The sequence below is a fragment of the Polypterus senegalus genome, chromosome 1 (genome assembly GCF_016835505.1).
Source record: "Polypterus senegalus isolate Bchr_013 chromosome 1, ASM1683550v1, whole genome shotgun sequence".
NCBI classification, from domain to species: domain Eukaryota; kingdom Metazoa; phylum Chordata; class Cladistia; order Polypteriformes; family Polypteridae; genus Polypterus; species Polypterus senegalus.
Window position 1 is genome coordinate 325,367,817 of NC_053154.1, and position 26,812 is coordinate 325,394,628.

General features: G+C 40.1%; 1 protein-coding gene across 3 annotated transcripts in view; it reads right to left on the reverse strand.

The window, feature by feature from the left end:
• pik3ap1 (phosphoinositide-3-kinase adaptor protein 1) overlaps positions 1–17,220 on the reverse strand; it is a 163,994-nt gene extending 146,774 nt beyond the window's left edge. For 2 of the 3 annotated variants that reach the window (XM_039737351.1, XM_039737342.1), the window contains exons 1-2: positions 16,484–17,220; positions 86–502 (exon numbers count right to left, since the gene is read on the reverse strand). In XM_039737351.1, the coding sequence (XP_039593285.1) occupies positions 86–502; positions 16,484–16,496 (430 nt within the window). In that variant the 5' untranslated portion in view covers positions 16,497–17,220. The remainder of the gene's footprint in view (positions 1–85; positions 503–16,483) is intronic. The other variant, XM_039737360.1, reaches the window with a different exon arrangement.
• Positions 17,221–26,812: the final 9,592 nt, after the last annotated feature.

A 26,812-nucleotide genomic window follows, 5' to 3' on the forward strand; every position in this document is an offset into this window, starting at 1 on the left:
AAAAACCAAGTCTCCCTTTGTACTCACTATGTTCTCTTTTCTTAACTCAACAATTTTGCATTAAAATGTGCAAATGGGTCCTTACCTTCAGAAACAATCTGCTGAACAGCTGTAATATACAATGAAGGGTCATCCTCGGGGTACAGCTTTTTCCACTGATACCACTCCTGAAAATACTGTTCCAACCATTCTGTCTCTGTCACGCCACAAAGCAGCATCACAATCTTGCTCGGCTGACAAAGAGCTTCCTTCAGACTCTCAAGGAATGTCCCGTCACATAAAACATCCAGAAACGAAAAGGACATCAGGAGCAGAATGCATCGACTGTGCTGAAAGAGTCTGACATCTTCACTGGAAAACGTTGTACTACTGTCCAGTCTGTAAGGGACTATAGACTTTGCGGAGAAGAGATTAGATGAAACAAGAATATGTTGCAAGTAGGTTCTCCACTCAGAGGCTTCTTCAGTGTAAACTATTAGCACGTCACAGGAATCTTCTACTTCTGCAACACAGAAATCATAATACTGTACTTAGCTAAGTCATTAGACAACTGCAATTATAAAGTGAATCACGTTATATACACAGTTTAGCAATGGAGCATTTTAAAATCAGTCAATTTTTATTTCACTGTGAGCACCGCCACAAAGCAAATTAAAAATCAATCAAACAAAAATAAAGAAGTTACAGGATCATTTTGAAAACATATTGTTTCTTCAGTTTTCATCCATCCATCCATTATCCAACCTGCTATATCCTAACTGCAGGGTCACGGGGGGTCTGCTGGAGCCAATCCCAGCCATCACAGGGCGCAAGGCAGGAAACAAACCCCGGGCAGGGCGCTAGCCCACCGCAGATTTCTTTAGTTTTACAGTTGTAAAAGAGTTGTTCTGTAAGAGGATGTAGCTAAGAAGTAGCCATGTTATTCTGACCTTTTTTGAGCCAAATTTCAGCTTGGGTTTGCATGGACAAAAGGAGATACTGGATGGGGATCTCGCTTGGTGTCTCTGGTTCAAGTGGAAACTGGCCCCTGATTTATAAGTACTTCTGAGGGGAATAAAATTGATCACAGTAGAGCAAGCGAGCTGGGGTTTGATAGGACATTCAAGCCTGGGATTTTACATTTAGATAGATGAGGACTGGCAAAAGCCTGAAGAAAAATCAGAGTTTGGTGAAAGAGGAGTTAGGAACGTCTAAATTGTGGGTTAGAGTGACAGGAACCCCACAGCTTAAACAGGAAGCATTAACCTGTTTAGAAAGGCCCAGTGGGTTTTCTTTTACTTTCATCTTTATATTGACTCCTTGTTTTTACCCTCCTGTGTGTGCCACTTTATTTGGCATCTTCTGGTTTCCTTTTTGTTTAGTGGAATGAGGCAATGGAACTCCCTATAGACTATATAAAAATTAGTTTTCACAAACATAATTCAAAAAAGCAAGCAAATATTAAATAAATACAAAAGTAAAAGAATGACATAACCTAAGGGAGAATCCAACACAGAGTGGTCATTTAACGCTGGTCACTTCACTACAGTGGGAAGTGATAGCAATCAAAACGTCATGGGCGTTTATCAGAATTATAAGAGATACTAGCCATGCCGAAAATAACCACGATGGAAACGCTATCACTGCCTGAAGCCCAGTTTAGAGAGGTGAGAAGGAGCTTCTTCCTACGGTCCATCCACATCCTAAATGAGGACCGTGCCTAGAGCTACATGATGCTCTATTGTTAACTCTCCTGTATGTATGTATGTATGTATGTATGTATGTATGTATTATTTATTTATTTATTTATTTATTTATTTATTTATTAGGTCATGTCATTTTCTAACTTGCTTAACCCTGAGCAAGGTCACATGGGTAGGGGATGGCATCCCAGCAAGCATAGCTCACAAGACAGGAACAATCCCCTTTACAGTCACAGATTTTTTTTATTATATATTTTTACAATATTAATATAATGCTAACATTGTGCATTTTTTGATTTATTGATATCTAAAGAGTTGTTTTTTTTACCATCTATTGACTTTTTAAATTCTTCTAATACACAGTCTTGGAGTTTGGCAACTAAGCATTTCACTACATATTGTACCACGTGTAACTGTATGTGACAAATAAAAACTTGATTGGATTTGAATTTATCTGCTTACAACTTCAAAAACAGGTGGAGAAAAGAATGAGACTCAGACATACATAACTTACTATGATTAACTATTTGCTGGAGAACTACATGCAACAACATTAACATTAGGGAGGAAAAATGGTTTGCACTGCTGCCTCACTGGTGTACTGTTCTGGGTGAAAGTCCAGCAGCTGGTTCTTACCTGTGTGATGTCTCCACATTGTGCTTGCATGCTGAGCTCATTGGTGTATCCAAATTGGCCTGTGGATATGTGAGTGAGTGGGCTCTATTATCGTCCGCAGTGATGTGGGCTCTGCATCGGTCTGTCGTGGTGAAAAAGGAGCTGAGCCGAAAGGCAAAGTTCTCAATTTACCGGTCGATCTACGTTCCTACCCTTATCTATGGTCATGAGCTATGGGTAGTGACCGAAAGAACGAGATCGTGAATACAAGCGGCCGAAATGAGTTTCCTCCGCAGGGTGTCTGGGCTTTCCCTTAAAGATCGGTTGAGAAGCTCAGTCATCCGGGAGGAGCTCAGAGTAGAGCCGCTGCTCCTCCGCATCGAGAGGAGTCAGATGAGGTGGCTCGGGTATCTGAACAGGTTGCCTCCTGGACATCTCCCTGGTGAGGTGTTCTGGGCATGTCCAAGTGGGAGAAGGCCCCGGGGAAGACCCAGGACACGCTGGAGGGACTATGTCTCTCGGCTGGCCTGGGAACACCTCGGGATTCCCCTGGAAGAGCTGGAAGAAGTGGCCGGGGAGAGGGAAGTCTGGGCATCTCTGCTCAAGCTGCTGCTCCAGCAATCTGATCTCGGATAAGCGGAAGAGGATGGATGGATGGGTCCTATTATGCACTTTCTTTGTGTCCGGGGTTTTTTCCTGCTTTACACCCTCTGTAGTTGGATACACTAAACACCTGCAGCACTGGACCAAATTACGTGGGTTTGGAAGGAGGGTTAGGAAGATCAATGGATGAATGGATGTAAAAATGATGGATAGAAATATTATATCACATTAACATTACTTATTATACTAGCTATCATAGTAGACATAACTTCATCTTGGGGTGTAAACAATTAAAACCTAATTTATCATTAAAAATTAAAAGTGTACCGTAAAGCATGAGAGTACAGCATTTACAACAAAATAAACATTTAATGAAATATAAGAAGTATAATAAACATCACGATAAGTATTGTAGTAAAACAGAATAATTAGACTTCTAGAAATAATCATGCAGTATTTAACCTGAGATATTCATAGAGAATGTTATTCCAAACTTAGGCTTCCATAAATGATATACAATACATGTAAGCTACATTATTTTTATAACGGAATACATGCTTTTGCTTTATATTTATGTGACAGTCAAGTGCAAAATATTAATATTTATGTTATAGTACAATGTTATTATTCTTTTAAATTATATAAAGTTTGTAACTAACATATTTCACAAAACAGTTCTAAACAATCAAATGGCAAAAATGAATTTTGGCTCCATATGAATAGAACGTTCTAAATGAACCACACTGAATTTGACTTAAAAATACTGTTGTAAAAAATGCAAATTTAATATATACAGAACAAGATCACTAGTAAATACTAACAGAAATTAACTACAATCAAATGCAAAATTAAAAATATGTAGAGGGGAATAAATACTAAATTTAAATAAAAATACTAAATTTTGATTTGTTTGTCTTAAAATCTATAACAGACTAATGTAGAATACAAAACCTAGCTGATAATAAAATGCAAACCTGAATATATCCGTCCATTTTCAAACCTGCTTCATCAAGTTATAGAATTGTGTTGTAAAATATAATTATTTATTAACCATAAAGACATCAATCATTTAGAACAGGGGCTCTCAAACTCGGTCCTGGGGGACCCCCTGTGGCTGCAGGTTTTTGTTCCAATCAGAGTCCAAATCAGTGACAACACCTGATAGCACTGATCTCATTTCATTAGCTGCAATTATTTATCTTTTATTCTGCATTCAGAAAAGCACAGCAGCATGATTTTTACATTTATAAGAAACTTAGAAATATTTCTGTTTTTGCTATAGATTTAAATGCTTAACTCTCTTTTTATTATATTTCGCCCTTTCTCTGTGCAGTTTGCTCCCTTCATTGAATCTTAAATAATGACAATTAAAAATGAGCAGAGCAGAAACCCAAGAAAACAACACTCAATCGTGAAAGGCTGCAAAGTAATTTAGCGTCAGCCCCACAAAGTAGTAAATAACGGATTAATTAAACAATTAGAACACCTAGAAAAGTAGAATGACAATCAAGATGAAAATAATGTTAAAACGAAAAAAAACACACATATAACTACTTAGCACATTTTAATACTTTTACTTAGTGTTCTAATTTGTATATTGCTCCCAAAACAGGGAATCTGGGAAACAACAGTTCACTTAAAGAGTCCAATTGAAAACAGAAGCTGGCTGGAACAAAAACCTGCAGCCACAGGGGTCCCCCAGGACCGAGTCTGAGAACCCCTGATTTGGAGCAAAATGAATAAATGCTGGTGAAAAAAAATAACCAGAATCCCCAACCCTAAAACACTGTAACAGAAATAAATACGTTTCTAAAATGGATGTGTTATTCAAAGTCAACATTTTTACAAGCTACGGCAACAGTAGAACAAATTGATACTTAAATGCATTTTGTTTATTTTGCAACTTTTTATCGATATATTTCACTATTTTTATAAAAATACTTACTTTTTAGCAAGTTATGTCTGCTGTTAATACTATTCTTAAGCATCTTGTCTCTTATTTAAATGTGGACAATAGGGATTCCGTTGGTTTTTTAAAGCTTGTAGATATCACACAGACAATTTCACTTAAATAAGTTTTACACGTACATTCAGCTGGAACGTGCAAAATGTCAAGTGCTACAAATGTAACAATCATTAAATAGGGCAAATCATAGGTTTAGATGTTTACTAAAAGGGAAGGTGAGGAGGAGGTTATAAAAGCGCCTCATTCAAAGGAAAAAGATAAACGAGATTAGAAGTTACATTATGAGCAGAATGCGATGCGACATATGTCAAAGGTGTGAAACTAGATTATGTCTGGGAATTTGATTAAACTTTAGCTTTTATTTTTCTGTTTCAGTTATTGATTCGATCAAAGAAACCACACTCAGATGCAAAAAAAAATAAATCCCTTTGAACACCTGCACGTAAAAGAAATGGCTAAAAATGATAGGGAAGAAAATCAAGGCTAATGTTGTGTCTACATTATTCTTTGCACAATTCATGAGACTCCATTTCTTTGAATTATAACATTTTAGATCCCAAAAAACATAAACAGAAGGTGTATTATGTAGAAATAATAATTTCAGACTACTGGCACCATTTATGTCCAGGTAACTTGAACATTAAAATGATGAGCCAAGTCACACAGAACTGTGGTTCTCTTTTACTGAAGACAGGATTAGAAATATTACTACACGTGGAATCTGCCGCCATACGGTTAATTTTGAAAGGGAGATAAAAGTTAAGAGTCTGGAAGTACATAGATCATAGTACAAATCATATTATGTGATATCATCTACTGTTCTATTCTGCTCTGGACTTGTAATATTTTTATTTTACTGTTATACTGTCTTGAGGATTACTTGTGTTCTGCTCTGTGTCTTGTGTTGTATTGACCCCCAACCTACCAGTAAAGGGGTCTCTCTTTGAACTGCCTTTCCCAAGGTTTCTTCCATTTTTTTCCCTAAAAGGGTTTTTTTGTGAGGTTTTTCCATGTCTACTTGGAGAGTCGAGGCTGGGGGGCTGTCAAGAGGCAGGGCCTGCTAAAGCCCATTGGGGCACTTCTTGTGTGATTTTTGGGCGACACAAAAATAAATTGTATTGTATTGTTTTTTTTGTTTTGTTTCTTCATTTGCTGTCATTATGCTTCACAACCTAACCCCGTATTTAAAGAATAAATTAATGTGTTGATTCATTTTTTTGTTTACATACAGAAATGGCTGGGATCATGTCGAAGAATTTCTCTTGCTTTGTGGATGACAATGTTGGCCCTGATTTCAGTTTCACCGACTTGTACACCGGGAGCACGGGCTCTCTAGTTACCACGCTTCCTTTAACTTCACCTGTTTGGAGTCTCCTGCGGTGGGTTGGCACCCTGCCCGGGATTGGTTCCTGCCTTGTGCCCTGTGATGGCTGGGATTGGCTCCAGCAGACCCCCGTGACCCTGTATACGGATTCAGCGGGTTAGAAAATGGTTGGTTGGTTGTTTGGAGTCTGGTACAAATCTTGTAATCGATATTTAACCCACTTCCTATTGTCCAAATGACTTGAAATTTTGCACACTTACTCACTTCCGACATGACGATACATGAATCAATAATCAGTTTCACTAATTGATCAATTAATCCATGTTAATTAAGAAATTAAATTTTCATATGAAGAATAGTTAAAGATTTCACCAATAGATGGCGCTAGTAATGGATAGAAATATTAAAGGAAGTGTTACAATATTGATTACAAAATTATACTAAAATAAATCCAAGACTAAAAAGTTAAAAATAATATATATATATATATATATAAATACTTTTTAAAAACCACTCTAATATTAAGTAAAAAGTAAAATAAAAAGGCGCTTTTCATCAATCAACATTCAAAAACACTTTTTAAAATCTTAGCAAAAGTGCCCACCTTTTATTTTACAAGTGATGTATAAGAGACTTATTTTTTACTTTTTAGTACACTTTTTAACTTAATATAAGAGTGGTTTTAAAAAGTATTTTTTTATATGATGATGATATGATCCCCCACCGACTCCATACCTACAGATTTAAGCTGTTAATAACCAAAAAATAAGGCACTGTTTAAACGTTGCTTGAAAACACAAGACTAAATTGCTTCCCCTATTAAAGTTCTGAGTAATAATACACAAAATTAAATAATTTCTGTAAAAACTGCAGGTTAGGTGGATTGGCATTTCCTAATTGGCATAAGTGTGTGTTTGTATGTGAGTGTGTTCACCCTGCAATGGACTGGAGCTCTGACCAGGGGTTGTTCCTACCTTGTGCCCAGTGCTTGCAGTGATAGGCTCCAGCTTCCCCTTGACCCAAGCTGGTTTGAAAATGGATTGATGGATGAATGAATGAATGAATGAATGAATATTCTTTTTTCAGTTTCCAATTCTGAAAGGCTCCTGTCAATAATGGAGAATCCACTGCATCCACTGAACAGGATCATCTCCAGACAGAGGAGCAGCTTCAGCGACAGACTGCTGTCACCATCCTGCTCCACTGACAGACTGAGGAGATCTTTCCTCCGCCACACTATGTGACTCTTCAATTCCACCCGTTGTGGGGGGGGCTTTAAACATTAACACAAAGTTATTGTCTGTTTTACCTGCATTTTTATCACTCTTTAATTTAATATTGTTTTTTATCAGTATGCTGCTGCTGGAGTATGTGAATTTCCCCTTGGGATTAATAAAGTATCTATCTATCTATCTATTATATAGTGTCTTACATATCTATCTATCTATCTATCTATCTGAAAGTATCTATCTATCTATCTATTATATAGTGTCTTACATATCTATCTATCTATCTGAAAGAATGTTTCTAAGCTAAGAATTCTTACTTTCTCATTGAATGTTATACCTCAGGGTGGCAGAGTGGCACCATGCTAGCACTGCTGCCTTGCAACAAGGAGACAGGGGTTCATGTCCTGGGTACTCCTTCTGTGGAGTTTGCATGTTCTCCTCTTATTTCTTCATGCATCACTAAATTGTCCCGAGTAAGTGTGTGTGTTTGCCTTGTCCAGGTGGTGTTCCTGCCTTGTGCTCAATGATTAGGCTCCAGCTACCAAACAGCCCTGCCCTGGATAAGCTGGTCAGGAAATTCACTACTTCTACCTACAAGAACGAAAGGCCATCCTAAAGGGACAGAAGCAAGCAGGAAACAGAGGACATGATACCAGTTTATCAGTGGGCATACTTGTGCATTATACTTGTGGAAGGAACAACCTGAGACTTCACAACATATTTCAGTCTGTCGAATCTACACAACACATGTATCTAGTGCCTTCATAGGGAGTGCATGCCCAAAACACTTTAAAAAATGTTTTTGTGGTATACACATATGAAATCTATACTGTATGCACACCAACTTATATTATACAGGTATGTGCAAGCCAAAAGTGTGTGCATGCAAATTGACAGTAAATATGTATTACCAAACGTATACACATGGAAACCAAAGTTATAAAAGCAAAAATATATTATTTATGTCTTGATTTCCCTTCCAAAGAAATGGGATATAACCACAAATGAAATGCAGCGCTTTCTTGTACATAATTTATTCTAAGCCTGGGGTGATTTACTATTGCTTAATATTCAGCCTAGGGACTGTGACAGTAAACACACAAGCAGGAAACTGTGTCCACGTGCCATGGAAACAGTACCACAACAATCCAAAAAAACAATCGTTACTTTTCAAAGTAACTAGTGTGAATGTATACAGTATCAAGCTGTTGCTTGGTGTCATGTATGCACCTGATCTGAGGTACATAATACCACTCCGGGACGAGAGAGGGTGCTGGTGCTAATCATGTCCTTTTCCATTCCCTCCACAGTTCAGAGAAGATGCTCAGTGAGGGCAGCTGACTCCGTCACTTCTGGTCTCCCGCCTATAAAGCACAAGGCAGTCGGGATGGAGGCTTCATTCTTTGATCAGAGCATAGCGCAGGACGGAGCTCCTACCTTGTGGCCTTCACCGACGGAATGAATCCCTTGACCCCTAACTGACTTTCTACTTTGTTTATTTGATTTCCTATTCATGCAGAAGAGCTCTTGTTTTACTTTCTGTTTTGCCTTGGATTAATCAGGGACAGCCGGGTGCCCCAACATTTATTGTTTTGAACTTGTTGTTCCTCACTCAGTCACATTAGACTAAGTTATTAGGTTAAATTATTCTTTAAAATAAAGGTGTGCTCTGCCAGGTTTTCAAATTCAACCCAAGACTGTTTCTTACACTATAGCTTGCTCCTGCTGGCTCAGATGCTGCAGTGGTTCTTGATGTATTATTACAGGTCATATTTTTAACTGTCTATTATTACAATCTGGACTGTGACAATTGCTACATTTAAGGGGTTTTCCTTGGTTTTGTGTCTGGTGGTCACTGCAGCTCTTAAAAAAAATTAAAAGAAAAAAAAAGTGATTTTAGTGCTTTGGCCATGGTCAATGTCAATGTAGTATTAATACAGCAATATACATATAAGTACCTCCTACAAAGTGTTTTATATAAAATAAAAAATAAGATGCTGCAGATGTTCTATCAGAAGGTTGTGTCGAGTGCCCTCTTCTACACGGTGGAGTGCTGGGGAGGCAGCATAAAGAAGAAGGACGCCTTACACCTGGACAAACTGGTGATGAAGGCAGGCTGTAATGTAGGCACAGAGCTGGACAATTTGACATCCATGGCAGAGCGACGGGCGCTGAGCAGGCTCCTGTCAATCATGGAGAATCCACTGCATCCATTGAGCAGGATCATCTCCAGACAGAGGAGCAGCTTCACGACAGACTGCTGTCACCATCCTGCTCCACTGACAGACTGAGGAGACCCCACACTATGTGACTCTTCAATTCCACCCGTGGTGAGGGGGGCTTTAAACATTAACATTATACAAAGTTATTGTCTGTTTTACCTGCATTTTTATCACTCTTTAATTTAATATTGTTTTTTATCAGTATGCTGCTGCTGGAGTATGTGAATTTCCCTTGAGATTAATAAATCTATCTATCTATCTATCTATCTATCTATCTATCTATCTATCTATCTATCTATCTATCTATCTATCTATCTATCCATCTGAAAGAATGTTTCTAAGCTAGGAATTCTTACTTTCTCACTGACTGTTATAACTCAGGGTGGCAGAGTGGCACCATGCCAGCACTGCTCCCTTGCAACAAGGAGACAGGGGTTCATGTCCTGGGTACTCCTTCTGTGGAGTTTGCATGTTCTCCTCTTGTTTCTTCATGCAGGTTAGGAGAATTGGCATCACTAAATTGTACCGAGTAAGTGTGTGTGTTTGCCTTGTCCAGGTGGTGTTCCTGCCTTGTGCTCAATGATTAGGCTCCAGCTACCAAACAGCCCTGCCCTGGATAAGCTGGTCAGGAAATTCACTACTTCTACCTACAAGAACGAAAGGCCATCCTAAAGGGACAGAAGCAAGCAGGAAACAGGGGACATGATACCAGTTTATCAGTGGGCATACTTGTGCATTATACTTGTAGAAGGAACAACCTGAGACTTCACAACATATTTCAGTCTGTCGAATCTACACAACACATGTATCTAGTGCCTTCATAGGGAGTGCATGCCCAAAACACTTTAAAAAATGTTTTTGTGGTATACACATATGAAATCTATACTGTATGCACACCAACTTATATTATACAGGTATGTGCAAGCCAAAAGTGTGTGCATGCAAATTGACAGTAAATATGTATAACCAAACATATACACATGGAAACCAAAGTTATAAAAGCAAAAATATATTATTTATGTCTTGATTTCCCTTCCAAAGAAATGGGATATAACCACAAATGAAATGCAGCGCTTTCTTGTACATAATTTATTCTAAGCCTGGGGTGATTTACTATTGCTTAATATTCAGCCTAGGGACTGTGACAGTAAACACACAAGCAGGAAACTGTGTCCACGTGCCATGGAAACAGTACCACAACAATCCAAAAAAAAACAATCGTTACTTTTCAAAGTAACTAGTGTGAATGTATACAGTATCAAGCTGTTGCTTGGTGTCATGTATGCACCTGATCTGAGGTACATAATACCACTCCGGGACGAGAGAGGGTGCTGGTGCTAATCATGTCCTTTTCCATTCCCTCCACAGTTCAGAGAAGATGCTCAGTGAGGGCAGCTGACTCCGTCACTTCTGGTCTCCCGCCTATAAAGCACAAGGCAGTCGGGATGGAGGCTTCATTCTTTGATCAGAGCATAGCGCAGGACGGAGCTCCTACCTTGTGGCCTTCACCGACGGAATGAATCCCTTGACCCCTAACTGACTTTCTACTTTGTTTATTTGATTTCCTATTCATGCAGAAGAGCTCTTCAACTTTCTGTTTTGCCTTGATTAATCAGGGACAGTGGTGCCCCAACATTTATTGTTTTGAACTTTTGTTCCTCAAGTCACATTAACATTATACAAAGTTATTGTCTGTTTTACCCCCACAATTTTTTTCACTCTTTAATTTAATTATTGTTTTTTATCACTCTTTAATTTAATATTGTTTTTATGCTGCTGCTGGAGTATGTGAATTTCCCTTGAGATTAATAGATTATCTATCTATCTATCTATCTATCTATCTATCTATCTATCTATCTATATCTATGTGTCTTACATATCTATCATCTATCTATCTATCTATCTATCTATCTATCTATCTATCTATCTATAGTGCCTTTCATATCTATCTATCTATCTATCTATCTATCTATCTATCTATCTATCTATCTATCTATCTATCTATCTATCTATCTATCTATCTATCTATCTATCTATCTAAAATAATTGCATATGTTTGTTACTTGAAAACTTGGTGGCTTATAATTTTTCCTTGAGTGTTTTGCATTTGTTGAATTATGTAGAACTTAGAAACAGCACTTGTCTAAACTTATCAATTCCCAATTCCTGTCCTTCCGTTTTCTTTCTCCACATACCAATCGCCACCCAGTGAGTTCTGTAATAAATGTAAAGCCAGCTGTAAGCTTACAATGCCAATTCTTCAAAACTTTTATGGAACATTGAAAAATCTTCGATATACACGTTTAATTTTTCAATGTATTCAGGGTCACATCAATCCCAGCAAGCATCAAGAGCGAGGCAGGACCAACTTCCAGTAGACTGAGGCATGGCTGAGTGAAATCCATACGGATGCTGGAGGCTTTGTTTAGGCAGCATGTGCTATAAAAGTCCTCCAGGGCTGGAAGCTGTATCCCGATAATCCTCTGTGTTCTCGACACAACCCGCTGTAGAGCTTTCCAATCAGCTGCTGTACAGCTGTGATTCCACACACACATACAATGGGTTGAAATACTCTGAGTGGTGCACTGAGAGTAACAACACTAAAGCAGCTGTAGTATTTGGGAAAGTTTGTTCATTCCGCGCACTTTTAAATTGTTTTGAAGTGATTGCAATCAAGTGAATTAAATCTGTAAACAATATGCAGTTAATTTCGATATATTTGATAAATCCTACGTCACTGATGTGAGTCTGAAAAAATGGATACCACACAGAAACTGTACCACTGCTTTAACGCTGGGTGCCACCAGTTTGCAAAACCGAGCAGAAAAATGTGTACACAATGGGGTAGGCTGCCGTGAGTATGTGCGTGGCTTTACGCCAAGTTTAGTTTTTATACATCGCGACATGTACATGGTGCCTACCTCACTACATGTCAACTCATTCCATGTGTCTGCTAATCTGTGTAAAGAAAACCTTCCTAATGTTTGTGTGAAATTTACTCTTAAACAAAGTTCCAGCTGCGCTTGCTCTGTTTTTATTGAACCAATTATAAAGTAACAGACTCAATGCACTGTGCTAATTTTCTTCATATTTTTAAACACTTCATTCATGCCACCTCTTAATCTCCTTTTACTTATTTATTGTACCATAATTCACAAGTTCCTTTATGTGACTATGTGGAATAAAACCTTTTTTCATACCTTTGCCAGCTGCCCTGACTCTCATTACTACATTTGGGTAAATGTTCAACTTCTTTAATCTTTCCTCACAATTCATAAGCTGTAGTCCTGGACTCAGCCTAGTCGCTCTTCTGTGGGCATTTTCAGTGCTGCTATGTCCTTTTTGTAGCCTGGAAACCAAAATTGTGCCCAGTACACCAGAAGAGGCCTCACTGGTGCACTATAAAGCTTCAACATAACCTCTGTCACACACGTGCGGGTGGGAGGCAGCTAAAGGGCTTGAGTGAGGGCAATTCTGAATCAGACCAGGATGTGGCAGAGTACACTGAGTCTTTTTCTCGCTTTCCTACAGACCATTCATGAGAAGTCCCAACTGGCCCTGTTGACGTCACTTCTGGGTCCGGACCTATAGAGGAAAACCTTGCCAGCTCCGGCCCCCTTGATGTCATGTCCGGGCTCGAGCCTATGGCTGAAGACCCTTTCAATCCTGGCCCCTTTAATGTCACTTCCTATCCTGATCTTTAAAATCCTCCACCTTTCCCCTATTCCCTCAGTTCTGTTTTGGACTCCAGTTTGTACACATAAGTGCTGCCATTTATTTTTGCAACTTTTGCAGCCAGGAAATGAATATACGGCTGGCTGCCCCAAACCTTGCCATGGCTCATTGTTGAGTTTGTGACACCTCCTTTGCCTTGTATTCTGCACATCATTTTCCATAAAATTCTGTTAACCTTCTTAAATGGATTCTGAGAGTTGTCTGAAGGTTGATAATGTTGAGTCGACTACGACACCCAAGTTCTTCTAATAAGCAATACTTTCATGTTTCAGACCTCCTGTTGTGTATTCATATGTAACATTTTTACTTCCTACATGTAATACTTTACATTTACTGACATTAAATTTCATCTGCCACAAATCTGCCCAGTCCTATACGTTGTCCAAGTCCCTGTGTAGTGATTCAATGGATTCGAGATAATCTGCAAATCCACCGAGCTTGGTATCATCTAATTAAGCCAGCCTGTTTTATATATTCCCATTCAAATCACTTATACATTTAAAAACAGCAGCGGCCCCAGCACTGACCACTGAGGGACAGCATTCTTAACATCACCCAATTCTGATTAGGTTCCTTGCACCACAACTACCTGTTTTCTATATTTAGGCAATTCCATCCACACACAATACTCTGAGCTCCCACTTCTTTTAGTTTGATGCCCAACTTCTCATGTGGAACCTTATAAAATGCTTTCTGAAAATCAAAATAAATATCATATGCTCCAGCTATGATCAGAGTCTTTTATTGCTTCCTCATAGAATTCCAACATGTTAATAAAACACGACCTCCCCTGTCTGAGCCCAAGCCGACTGTTCAGTAAAACTTCTGTTTGTGCCATGTGCTGCTCAATCTTCTCCTTAATAACTCCTTCCATTATTTTACAAGTGATGCACGTTACGCTTACTGTCCCATAATTACTCTGATTTGCCTGATCATCCTTTTTATATAATGAAATAAATAATATTATCCAGTCCTTAGGAATTTCCCCAGTACGCAGTGACTTTCAAAAAATATGCTCCATGGCTTTAATCGATAAATGCTGTCTAGACCAGGTGGTTTGTTATAGATTTCAGCCTATTTAATCCAAGGTGTACGTCTCCCTCTATAATTTATCTTTTTTGGTTGATGGCTTGTTCTTGGTTGTGTGTGCAGCTCTCCCCAACACTTCTAAATAATATTCAGTGAAGAAAAACAGACTGTTATTAATGTTTTAGCAGAGCTGCATGTCATGTCACTGGCACACTTCTAAAGCAACACATTTTCTCAATGGTTAGCAATACTGCCACACAACTCCAGGGACCTGGGCTCCATTCTCTAACTTGCAAGTTCTCTTTTTGTTTTTTGGAGATTTCTATAAGTATTTCTGTTTTAAGGTCTAGTAGTTTCCTAATGGAAGAATCCTAAACCTGTCACTTTCTCGGTTTGAAAGTTCTCCATTTATAATCTTGATCTAATGGAATTGTCAGCTGCACAGCTTAATGAGATAGCTGCACATATGATTAATAAATGGGAAAACACTATCTCCCTGATCAAATCATGGCTGACAGGGTACCCCTATTTCAATCTGACACTCTTCTATTAGATCTCTTTGTTTGGTTGGGCATGTCATCCTCTGGGACATGTGAGTAACCAGTGTGTTTTATCACTCAGTCAGGACATGTGAGTAACCAGTGTGTTTTATCACTCAGTCAGGACATGTGAGTAACCAGTGTGTTTTATCAATCAGTCAGTCACTGTCAAAAACATTTTGTCCTGAACAGGGTCGTGGGGTACTTTTCTGGGGCCTATCCCAGCTAGCACAACACAAAAGGCAGGGAACAAAACCCTCCATCCATTTTCTAACCCGCTGAATCCAAATACAGGGTCACGGGGTCTGCTGGAGCCAATCCCAGCCAACACAGAGCACAAGGCAGGAACCAATCCTGAGCAGGGTGCCAACCCACCGCAGGACACACACAAACACACCCACACACCAGGGCCAATTTAGAATCGCCAATCCACCTAACCTGCATGTCTTTGGATTGTGGGAGGAAACCGGAGCACCCGGAGGAAACCCACGCAGACACAGGGAGAACATGCATACTCCACGCAGGGAGGACCCGGGAAGCAAACCCGGGTCTCCTAACTGCGAGGCAGCAGCGCTACCACTGCGCCACCGTGCCGCCCGATAGATAGATCACATGAAATATATAGATAGATAGATAGATAGATAGATAGATAGATAGATAGATAGATAGATAGATAGATAGATAGATAGATAGATCACATGAAATAGATAGAAAACCCTGGATAGGGCCAATTTAGGATCACACCCACACAACAAGCACACATTAGGGCCAGTTAAGGATCGATAATTCACCTAACCTCCCTGGTCTATGGACTGTGGCAGGAAACCAGAACACCTGGAGGAAATCCATAGAGACACAGGGAGAACATACAAATTCTGCCTCAATTCTAATTCAATCCACTTTCTTAAATAGCTCCTGGGTTGGGTGGCTTTGGAGTGGGCACTGGTGGGGGGAATTTTCTTCAAATTGTAATGTCTTCTTTTTTTTTTACAATTTGTTACTGCCTTAGTATTTGTTTTTGAAATCAATAAGAAATTGATCACAAAAAAAGTATTCCTGTTTACACTCACATCCCAAATACTTTCCTGCTGGGCATTCTAAATTGGGCCATAGTGCGTGAGAGTGCCCTGCCGTGGACTGGCGCCCCACCCCACTGCTATCTCCCTTCATCCCAGGGCTCTGCCTTAACGCAAACGTGTAATCAAAACAGATGGTTCAAAAATCTTTTTTCATGCTATTAGATATACAGTCAGAATCAGTCAGAATGTTATGAGGAAACATAAGAGTAGCCTGGGGAAAAGCTATCTAGATACTGAAGGGATATCTGCTGAAACATCGTGGACACCAAAGGCGGCCAGTTAGCAAATGAACGTTAACTCAAGGTTGTCAACAGAAACTTAAACCGGTGGTCGATCTTGAATAATTCTAACAGCCCACTTGGTTCAAATTATTACTCGTAAAAGTGAAACCAGGCACACAGAAAGAGGAAGTTTAACGAAGCATAGTAATGAAGGAAATAAAGTTTTAAACTGAACGCACCTGTTTTGGACATGCTGGCGGATCGGTTCCCGGTGTCAGAGACAAACGTTGTTGGCAGCTGTCCCCCGTCCAGGACAGTCCTTAGGTTGGAGGGGCTAGCCTACTTGCGGACACCTCCCTCTCTCTTTCTCAGGGTCGCCCCTTCCAGGCTGCGTATGTAAGTTCGTGCCCGTCACTTGCCTGCACCTGGTCCACTCACTGTACGTTTTCTCCGACAATTAATTAACTTTTGAGTTTTCCAGGTAGACAAAAAAAGAAAAGTCCTGCATCGTCTCCGCAAACCGAAGTTGTGTGTGTACGGCGAATCTCTTAATGCGGGGCGGTCTTTGCTGGCAGTGTCTCTATATTCCTATGCCCGTCACTTCTCTCGTGCCACTGCCACTTTTCTACAGTTACCCTAACTGGCAACTTCTCTCTTGTCTGGACGTCCCGGTGGGCGGTTTTTGCCGTTTTCCCTGCACTTTTTCCTCCGTCACCGTCACGGTCAGCTCCTCTCTGTTCTCGCGCCCCTTTCACTTGTCGCCTTTTGCAGCACCCATACGTTTTACTCCGCTCTTGCGACTGAATGTATTTCCTGCTTTTAATGTATACTACTCGTCACTTCCTAAAAAAAGTGCTGTCTTCTTCTTTTTATTTGCACGGACTAATGGTCGGGTCATCAGCCTATGCACACATCCCATCTGAGTGACCGGACTTCACCTTCTGCTGCAACTCCCTCTCTGAACGGGACAAGCAAGCATGAACGCCAGGCGACACACCTGCAGGAATTTCACTTGGTGAAAGAGCACTTTCATTTTTTTTTCCAGAAACAAGTGCAGAGATATTTGTAGTGTGGTCAATTTAAACATTAGGGGGCGCGCGAAGCCGACTGAGTGGTTATATTCAAACATTTAATGTCTTTTTGCGACTAGTCTTAATTATGATAGATTATGACGAGTCAAAGTTACATTTCATAATCTAAAGTATAATGTAACTAGTGGGAATTGTTATTTGAGATCTGTACTATATTTTTATAAGTAGTTAATTGTTTATACCAGGGGTTCCCCAACTTTTTTAAGCCTCGGGCCCACTAAAATTTGTACCATCTGTTCAGGACCCCAGGGACATTGTTGGGCAGATCTGTGGCAAATGAAATATATTGATAGATAGATAGATAGATAGATAGATAGATAGATAGATAGATAGATAGATAGATCAAATAGAAATATATAGATAGATAGATAGATAGATAGATAGATAGATAGATAGATCACATGAAATATATAGATAGATCAAATGAGATAGATAGATAGATAGATAGATAGATAGATATATAGATAGATAGATAGATAGATAGATAGATAGATAGATAGATAGATAGATCAGATGAAATATATAGATAGATAGATAGATAGATAGATAGATAGATAGATAGATAGATAGATAGATAGATAGATCAGATAGATATATAGAGATAGATAGATAGATAGATAGATAGATATGAAAGGCACTATATAAGATAGATAGATAGATAGATCACATGAAATATATATATATATATAGATAGATAGATAGATAGATAGATAGATAGATAGATAGATAGATAGATAGATAGATGTATTATTTCCAAGGGGAAATTCACAAACTCCAGCAGCAGCATTCTGACAAAAAAACAATATTAAATTAAAGAGTGATAAAAATGCAGGTAAAACAGACAATAACTTTGTATAATGTTAATGTTTACCCCCCCAGGGTGGAATTGAATGTCAGTAAATGTAAAGTATTACATATAAGAAGTAAAAATGTTAGGTTTGAATACATAATGGGGGTCTAAAAATCGAAAAATACACCTTATGAGAAGGATTTATGGGGTCGTAGTGGACTGGACACTATCAGCTGCCGGACGGTGTTCAGAGGCCATTAAGAAGACTAGCAGAATTTTTGGTAATATAGCACGGTGTGTAGAGTACAAGTCCAAGGCACACCCATCTTAACAGCATCATAGACCCCAGGGCGAAGTAGTGCACTGGGGACCCAGTTTTGATAGCAAAATAGAAACATACCATATATACAGTCGTTTAAGTTCTCCTGCAGATAAGTCATGGCTTGATTCTACCATATAATTTCCAAAATTTTATAATGTCGGTCATATACAGTGGTGTGAAAAACTATTTGCCCCCTTCCTGATTTGGATTTTTTTTATCCCTAAATAATAAAAACCATCATTTAAAAACTGTATTTTGTGTTTACTTTTGTTATATTTGACTAATGGTTAAATGTGTTTGATGATCAGAAACATTTTGTGTGACAAACATGCAAAAGAATAAGAAATCAGGAAGGGGGCAAATAGTTTTTCACACCACTGTAAGTCGAATGTGGAAAACTCATGCTATTGGTTGAAGAGATTACGATATGTTAATGCCCACATGAGAGAGCAACCAAGGAGCACACAACCTTTTGTTTCTATGTATTGTGCCTATGTGTCCACACGTCAATACCCAAACTATTCCGAAGCGATTTTTCTGCACTGCTTTGTGTTTTTTTGTATCTCACACCCTCATACACTTTTATCGTAAGAGCATCCCCTTAGAAACTGGTTTTAAATTAAAAGTCGCTGAAGTGGCGATTCGATGTGTCTGAGAAACTGATGTGAGATTGGAGGAGGCAAGAAGATGTAAAAAATAATAATAATAATAAGTGTTGCATTTTTGAATGAGCATATAAGTCGGGGTCTGAATTTATGATCAATTTTTAGGGTTTCAAGACCCAAATTATATCTGAGTATATATGGTACATAAGCATTAGAAACATCATGGGCCCCTATGCTCCTGGGGCCCCTGGCCAGTGCCCATATTTTAAGAGGTCCCTGGTCCAAGGAGGTTCTGCTCAAGCTTTATAACACACTGGTGAGGCCTCATCTTGAGTACTGTGTGCAATTTTGGTCTCCAGGCTACAAAAGGACACAGCAGAGCTAGAAAAGGTCCAGAGAAGAGCGACTAGGCTGAGTCCAGGGCTACAGGGGATGAGTTACGAGGAAAGATTAAAAGAGCTGAGCCTTTACAGTTTAAGGAAAAGGAGATTAAGAGGAGACATGACTGAACTGTTTAAAATTATGAAGGGAATTAGTCCAGTGGATCGAGACTTGTATTTTAAAATGAGTTCTTCAAGAACATGGGGACACAGTTGGAAACTTGTTAAGGATAAATTTCGTACAAACATTAGGAAGTTTTTCTTTACACAAAGAACGATAGACACTTGGAATAAGCTATCAAGTAGTGTGGTAGATAGTAAGACGTTAGGGACTTTCAAAACTCGACTTGATGTTTTCTTGGAGGAAGCAAGTGGATAGGACTGGTGAGCTTTGTTGGGCTGAACGGCCTGTTCTCGTCTGAGTGTTCTAATGTTCTAATGTTCAATGTAAAAACAGTTGTTTGGTTTGATATGGAATAAAAAACAGAAATCCTAAAATTTCCATAGTTTTAATATTGAAAAAGTATATAGTTACATATGAATTCAGATCAAAAGAATTGTTCACAAGATATATACTACTTCAGGTCAAAAAAGAAAAAATCTAAATAACTCAAGAGTCTGCTCCCTGGCTGCACAGTTCTGCTTCTAAGTTCTCCTTGTTTCTTATTCAGTTTTTAAGGAAGGATGAAGGTTGCTGAAAGTTAAAAACGCTGGCAACAACAAAAGGTTTCCACTATTCATCTATTTTAATAAGCACCTAAGTGAAATGTTAGATACATTTATTTTATTATTAATAATTATTAACATTGTTCCTCATTGTATATTATTCTGTATTAGTCTGACAGCTGTTATAAAAATGATTATACACTAAAACATTTACCAAATGCCAAAAATTAATGTCATTTTGGCACATTAGACCAGTTAGAGAGAAAGAAAGAGAGTGTGTGCGTGTGTGAGAGAGTGAGACAGAGAAAGAGAGACACACACACACACCGTGTAAACTCCATCTTAGAGAGTGGTTGGGGTGAGAAAGAGCACACTCATCTATTAAGGTGTTCTTTTTTGCAAAAATCCCTCAGTTTCAAAGTGGAGTTTCCTGGTAGTCTCAGTTCTCATCAGCTTAAATTGGATTGAGAGGTTGGGGGGAGACTTCAAATTGGCATGGGCAGTGATCTCAGAAGAAGAGAACAAGATGGCATGGGCAATACGGGAGTGAAGTCCCGCAGCAGGAGCATGGTGAGATGGTGCCAAGTTGGGGGTTGGAATGGAGCAAAGTTGAGCACAGAGACACGGGTTCAGCCGCTATGTGTTTTTAAGTGCCGTTTTTTCCCAGTTTTTTTTTTTTCCGTTTTATGTGTTCCCTCATGTATCACCTGAAAGCTGCCTGCGTAATGCACAGGTTGTGAAGCTGGCAGCTGTAGTCAATAACTACATTGACATAAGAATACTTTAAAGCAACAATTGAAGGGTAGTTTAAATTATACTTATTTAAAAACTATGAGAAATAATTAGACAGTCAGTAGATTTTGTCAGGCCGAGTGGTGGCTCTGAGGCTAGGGATCTGCACTGGCAAACGGAAGGTTGCTGGTTTGAATCCCGTAAATGCCAAAGGGGACTCTGCTCTTTACCTGCAATTGCTCCGTCCTGGCAAGGACGTTAATCTGCATCCATCCAACCTGCAGGGAAAAACCTGGGGGTTGGTGGCAGGACTGGCACTCCAGCCACCATAAAAAACCTCACACTGGTTCCACTCCATCTGAACTGGTGTGGTGCTGAGGTGTCACCTGGCGCATGGCTGCACTCGGGTCCTAGTCTGGATCCTGAGTTGGCTTGTCGTGTGGTGGCTGGCAATGCGCTGTATTAGTGTGTGCTCCTAATCTCTAAGATATTTTTATGTTGTACTGTATATTGCGTATAAGAAGTTGGGAGCATGCGCTGATAGCGTGTTGCCGCACCCACCACACAACAGACCACATGGTTTGGGACCTGAGTGCAGCGGATGACCCCACACTGTTCCACTCCATCTGAACTGGTGTGGTGCTAAGGTGTCACCTGTTGCATGGCTGCACTCGGGTCCTAATTTGGGATTCTGAGTTGGTTTGTCGTGTTGTGGGTGTGGTAATGCTGATATCAGCGCCTAACCTCCTCCTCAGTAAATTTTGTCTCATTTCCGTTTCAGAATGTCAGCCTCAGCATGGCTGCCACAGACCTGCAAGTGCAGCAGTCTGAAAGTCCCTGATATATACAACATAGTCAAATACAGAAAATATTGATATGCTTTCACTTAAAAATAAACAGACAGTTTTCTCTGGAATAAGATTAAGGATACCAAAATATTTGTCCATACCATTTTCATTTAATTATTTGAAATAGTGTTTGGTCATAAATCAAAAGGAAAGTTTCTGTTCTATTAAAGATCCATCCATCCATCCATTTTCTAACCCGCTGAATCCGAATACAGGGTCACAGGGGTCTGCTGGAGCCAATCCCAGCCAACACAGGGCACAAGGCAGGAACCAATCCTGGGCAGGGTGCCAACCCACTGCAGGACACACACAAACACACCCACACACCAAGCACACACTAGGGCCAATTTAGAATCGCCATTCCACCTAACCTGCATGTCTTTGGATTGTGGGAGGAAACCGGAGCGCCCGGAGGAAACCCACACAGACACGGGAGAACATGCAAACTCCACGCAGGGAGGACCTGGGAAGCGAACCCGGGTCTCCTAACTGCGAGGCAGCAGCGCTACCACTGCGCCACCGTGCCACCCCTCTATTAAAGATGACATAAAGAATTGTTCATTGTCACATATGTTCAATGGGATTTTCAGATCAGGAATCATCGCAGGCCACTTCGGAATATTTTCTTCTCCTCTTCCTCCTCCATTCTTGAGACCTTTTTGAGGTCTGTTTTGGGTTATTATTGAGCTCTGGGACCCATGACCTCTGACCGAGACACAGCTTTCTGACACTGGGCTATACTTTTCACTCCAAAATTCCCCTAATAGCCTTCTTATTTTATTATGCCCAACACAGATTCAAAGAAGCAGCAGTTAACCTCAGTTGGGAAGCACGGCGACCCAGTGGTATCACTGCTGCCTCTCTGTAAGGAGAGCTAGGTCTGCGTCCTGGGTCCTCCCTGTGTGGAGTTTGCATGTACTCCCCCTGTCTGTGTGGATTTCTTCATTGTGCTCTGGTTTCCTCCCACTGTCCAAAGACATGCATGGCAGGTGAATTGGCAACACTAAATTGCTCCTAGTGTGGTTTGTGTAGGTGTTTGTGTGTTTGCTCTGTGATGGACCTGTCCAGTGTGTAAGAGCCAGTCTTAGAAAGTTAAAGTTTTAAGTTAAACTCATATTAATGTTTGCTTAATTTGAATAGAATATAAATTTCTTTCATAGTCATAACTTATGGTATAGTCTTTTCCCCCGATAAGTTAGCAAGAGATAGAACCTCCATCCATTTTCTAACCCGCTGAATCCAAATACAGGGTCACGGGGGTCTGCTGGAGCCAATCCCAGCCAACACAGGGCACAAGGCAGGAACCAATCCTGGACAGGGTGCCAACCCACTGCAGGACACACACAAACACCAAGCACACCCTAGGGCCAATTTAGAATCGCCAATCCACCTAACCTGCATGTCTTTGGATTGTGGGAGGAAACCCACACAGACATGGGAGAACATGCAAACTCCACACAGGGAGGACCCGGGAAGCGAACCCGGGTCTCCTAACTGCAAGGCAGCAGCGCTACCACTGCACCACCGTGCCGCCCGGTAGCACAATTTATAAGAATATATTAAACTGAGTTGATTTCATTACTGAACAGTCTCTGTGCAAATTCTAAACATATATGTATATCACATAGACATATACAACTGAGGAAATTTATCCATAAACATCAAGAGTTCAGTTTCAGATATCTGGAATTATCAAAATTCAGTGAGTCAGTTTGGATGGAGTAGGGGTTAGCACTGCTTCTTCACAGACCCAGCTTTGCAGGTTCTTCATATTTTATGTCTGGTTGTTGTCTGTTTGGACATTGCATGGTCTGTCCAGGTTTTCTTCCAGTTTTGAAGACATACTTTAGACTGATTAGCAACACTCAACTGATGCCATCAAAGTGTGTAAAAGAATGAGTCCTATCTTCTGCTCAATGCTGCCACAACAGGCTCCAGCTCATATGGACCAGAACCGAATGAAATGGCTTAAGACAATGCAAATTTAAATTACTGTAATGTGTTACATTTTGACAAGTTAAAACTTTAGCTTAAATATTTTAAATTAACAATGTCATTTTAGGAATCTGAAGTTTGAATTTTAACTAGTTAAATATGAACTGCTCAAAAAAATCAAAGAAACACTTTGAAAACACGTCAGATCTCAATGGGAAAAAAACCCTGCTGGAAATCTCTACTGATATGGACTGGCAATGTGTTAGGAACGAAATGATGGCACATCGTTTGATGGAAGTGAAAATTAACAACCTACAGAGGGCTGAATCCAAAGTGAAAAAATGATGCGGCAGGCAGGGGAGTCCATTTTGCTGAAATTTCATCGCAGCAACTCCAAATCATACTCAGTAGTTTGTGTGGCCCCCACGTGCTTGTATACATGCCTGACAACGTAAGGGGGGCATGCTTCTAATGAGACGACGGATGGTATCCTCCCAGATCTGGACCAGGGCATCACTGAGCTCCTGGACAGTCTGAGGTGCAAACAGGTGGCGTCAGATGTACCGAACCATAATGTCCCACCCAGAGGTGTTCTATTGAATTTAGGTAAGGTGAGTGAGTGTGGGGGCCAGTCAGTGGTATCAATTCCTTCATCCTCCTGGAAATGCCTGCATACTCTGGCCACATGAGGCGGGGCATTGTTGGGCACCAGGAGAAACCCAGGACCCACTACACCAGCATAGGGTCTGACAGTGGGACCAAGGATTTCATCCCAATACCTAATTTCCCCTTGGGATTAATAAAGTATCTATCTATCTATCTATCTACTATCTATCTATCTAATGGCAGTCAAGGTGCCGTTGTCTAGCCTGTAGTGGTCTGTGCGTCCCTCCATGGATCTGCCTCCCCAGACCATCACTGACCCACCACCAAACCGGTCATGCTGAATGATGTTACAGGTAGCATAACATTCTCCACAGCTTCTCCAGACCCTTTCACGTTTGTCACATGTGCTCAGGGTGAATCTGCTCTCATCTGTGAAAAGCACAGAGTGCCAGTGGTGGACCTGCCAATTCTGGTATTCTATGGCAAATGCCAATCGAGCTCTACGGTGCCAGATAGTGAGCACAGGGCCCACTAGAGGACCTCAGGCCACCCTCATGAAGTCTGTTTCTGATTGTTTGGTCACAGACATTCACACCAGTGGCCTGCTGGAGGTCATTTTGTAGGACTCTGGGAGTGCTCATCTTGTTCCTCCTTGCCCAAAGGAGCAGATACCAGTCCTGCTGACGGGTTAAGGACCTTCTACAGCCTTGTCCAGCTCTACTAGAATAACTGCCTGTCTCCTGGAATCTCCTCCATGCCATTGAGACTGTGCTGATGTGCTGAGGCACGTATTGATGTGCCATCCTGCAGAAGTTGGACTACCTGTGCCACCTCTCTAGGGTCCAGGTATCGCCTCATGCTACCAGTAGTGACCATAGCCAAATGCAAAACGATTGACAAAACAGATGAGGAAGGAAAAATGTCAATGGCCTGCACCTGTTAAACCAATCCTGTGTTGGAGGTTGTCTCATTGTTGCCCCTCTAGTTCACCTGTTGTTAATTTCATGAACACCAAAGCAGCTGAAATGGATTAACAACCCCGTCTGCTACTTAACTGACCAGATCAATAGCCCAGAAGTTTTATTGACCTGATGCTATACTTGGATTAAAAAGTGCTCCTTTCATTTTTTTGAGAAGTATATTTACAGAGATCCTTGATGGGAAATCGCATTGCAATCAATGGGCAACGTTTGTTAGTTTCCTCTGCCATTTAAACTGTCAGTTAGTCAGTCAGTCTCAAAAATCCTCATAAATCAAATACAGCTGGGGGTCAGAGTCTATTCTGACACCATTGGGCACAGGCAGGAAAAGGGAGCAGTCAGTTAAAGGGCCTAGTCACACACCTAACCAGCACACACACACACACACACACACAACTATACATATGAATAACTAATCAACCTATCATGCCCATATTTGGGAGGAAAACTAGAGAAGCCACACAGACATAGGAAGAATGTGCAAACCCGAGACTGATGGCATCCAAGTGTGGCATTCAAACTCAGCAGCCTGGAACCGTAAAGCAGCTGCACTAACCAGTATGTTACTGTGCCACCCCCATTTAAACTGTAACTAGTCAATATGCAATTACAAATATTTTAATTCACTTTTGTCACCGTCCTGTACCACTGACAGACTGAGGAGATCATTCCTCCACTACACTATGCGACTCTTCAATTCCACCCAGGGGAGTAAATGCTAACATTACTCAAAACGTATTGTCTGCTTTTACATGCATTTTTATTACTCTTTAATTTGATACTGGTTTTTGTATCAGTATACTACTGCTGGATTATATGAATTTCCCCTTGGGATTAATAAAGTATCTATCTATCTATCTATCTATCTATCTATCTATCTATCTATCTATCTATCTATCTATCTATCTATTATATAGTGCCTTTCACTATCTATCTATCTATCTATCTATCTATCTATCTATCTATCTATCTATCTATCTATTATATAGTGCCTTTCACTATCTATCTATCTATCTATCTAAAATAGGATTTAACACATACATTGACTGTTAATACATATTGTCATATTTGAAGATGTTTCTATTTTCAATTTTAACTAATAAAATGTAATCACAGATATTACAGGCTGATCAAACATAATTCAGATATTTAAAATTATAGTTGAGATATCTTTAATTTAAATGCATTGAACATATTTGTAATTCCAATTTTAAATAGTCAAAGTGTAATTATAGAAACCCCCAAGTCTGATTTTTGACTAGTTGTTGTCATGACAGAGGACAGGAGATTATCCTTCTGGGATAATAAAGTCTACCTAATTAAGTCCCCTTGGACCTCATTAATAATCAGGTGGCAGAGAATTCTTTTTGGGTCATTTCAGAAGGGAATTTAAATGTAGCCAAGGTTGATAAGAGACTGCTAAACTCAAATCATGCTCAAAACTAGATTTGAAACCAGACCATTCCAATCAGAATGTTTTCCTGCAAGGCTCTCCTTTATTTTTCAACATTTACCCACATAGTCGTGTTCTAAAAATGAGCAGCATGATGTCACAGGGCCCTGCGGTGGACTGGTGCCCTGCCCAGGGTTTGTTTCCTGCCTTGCACCCTGTG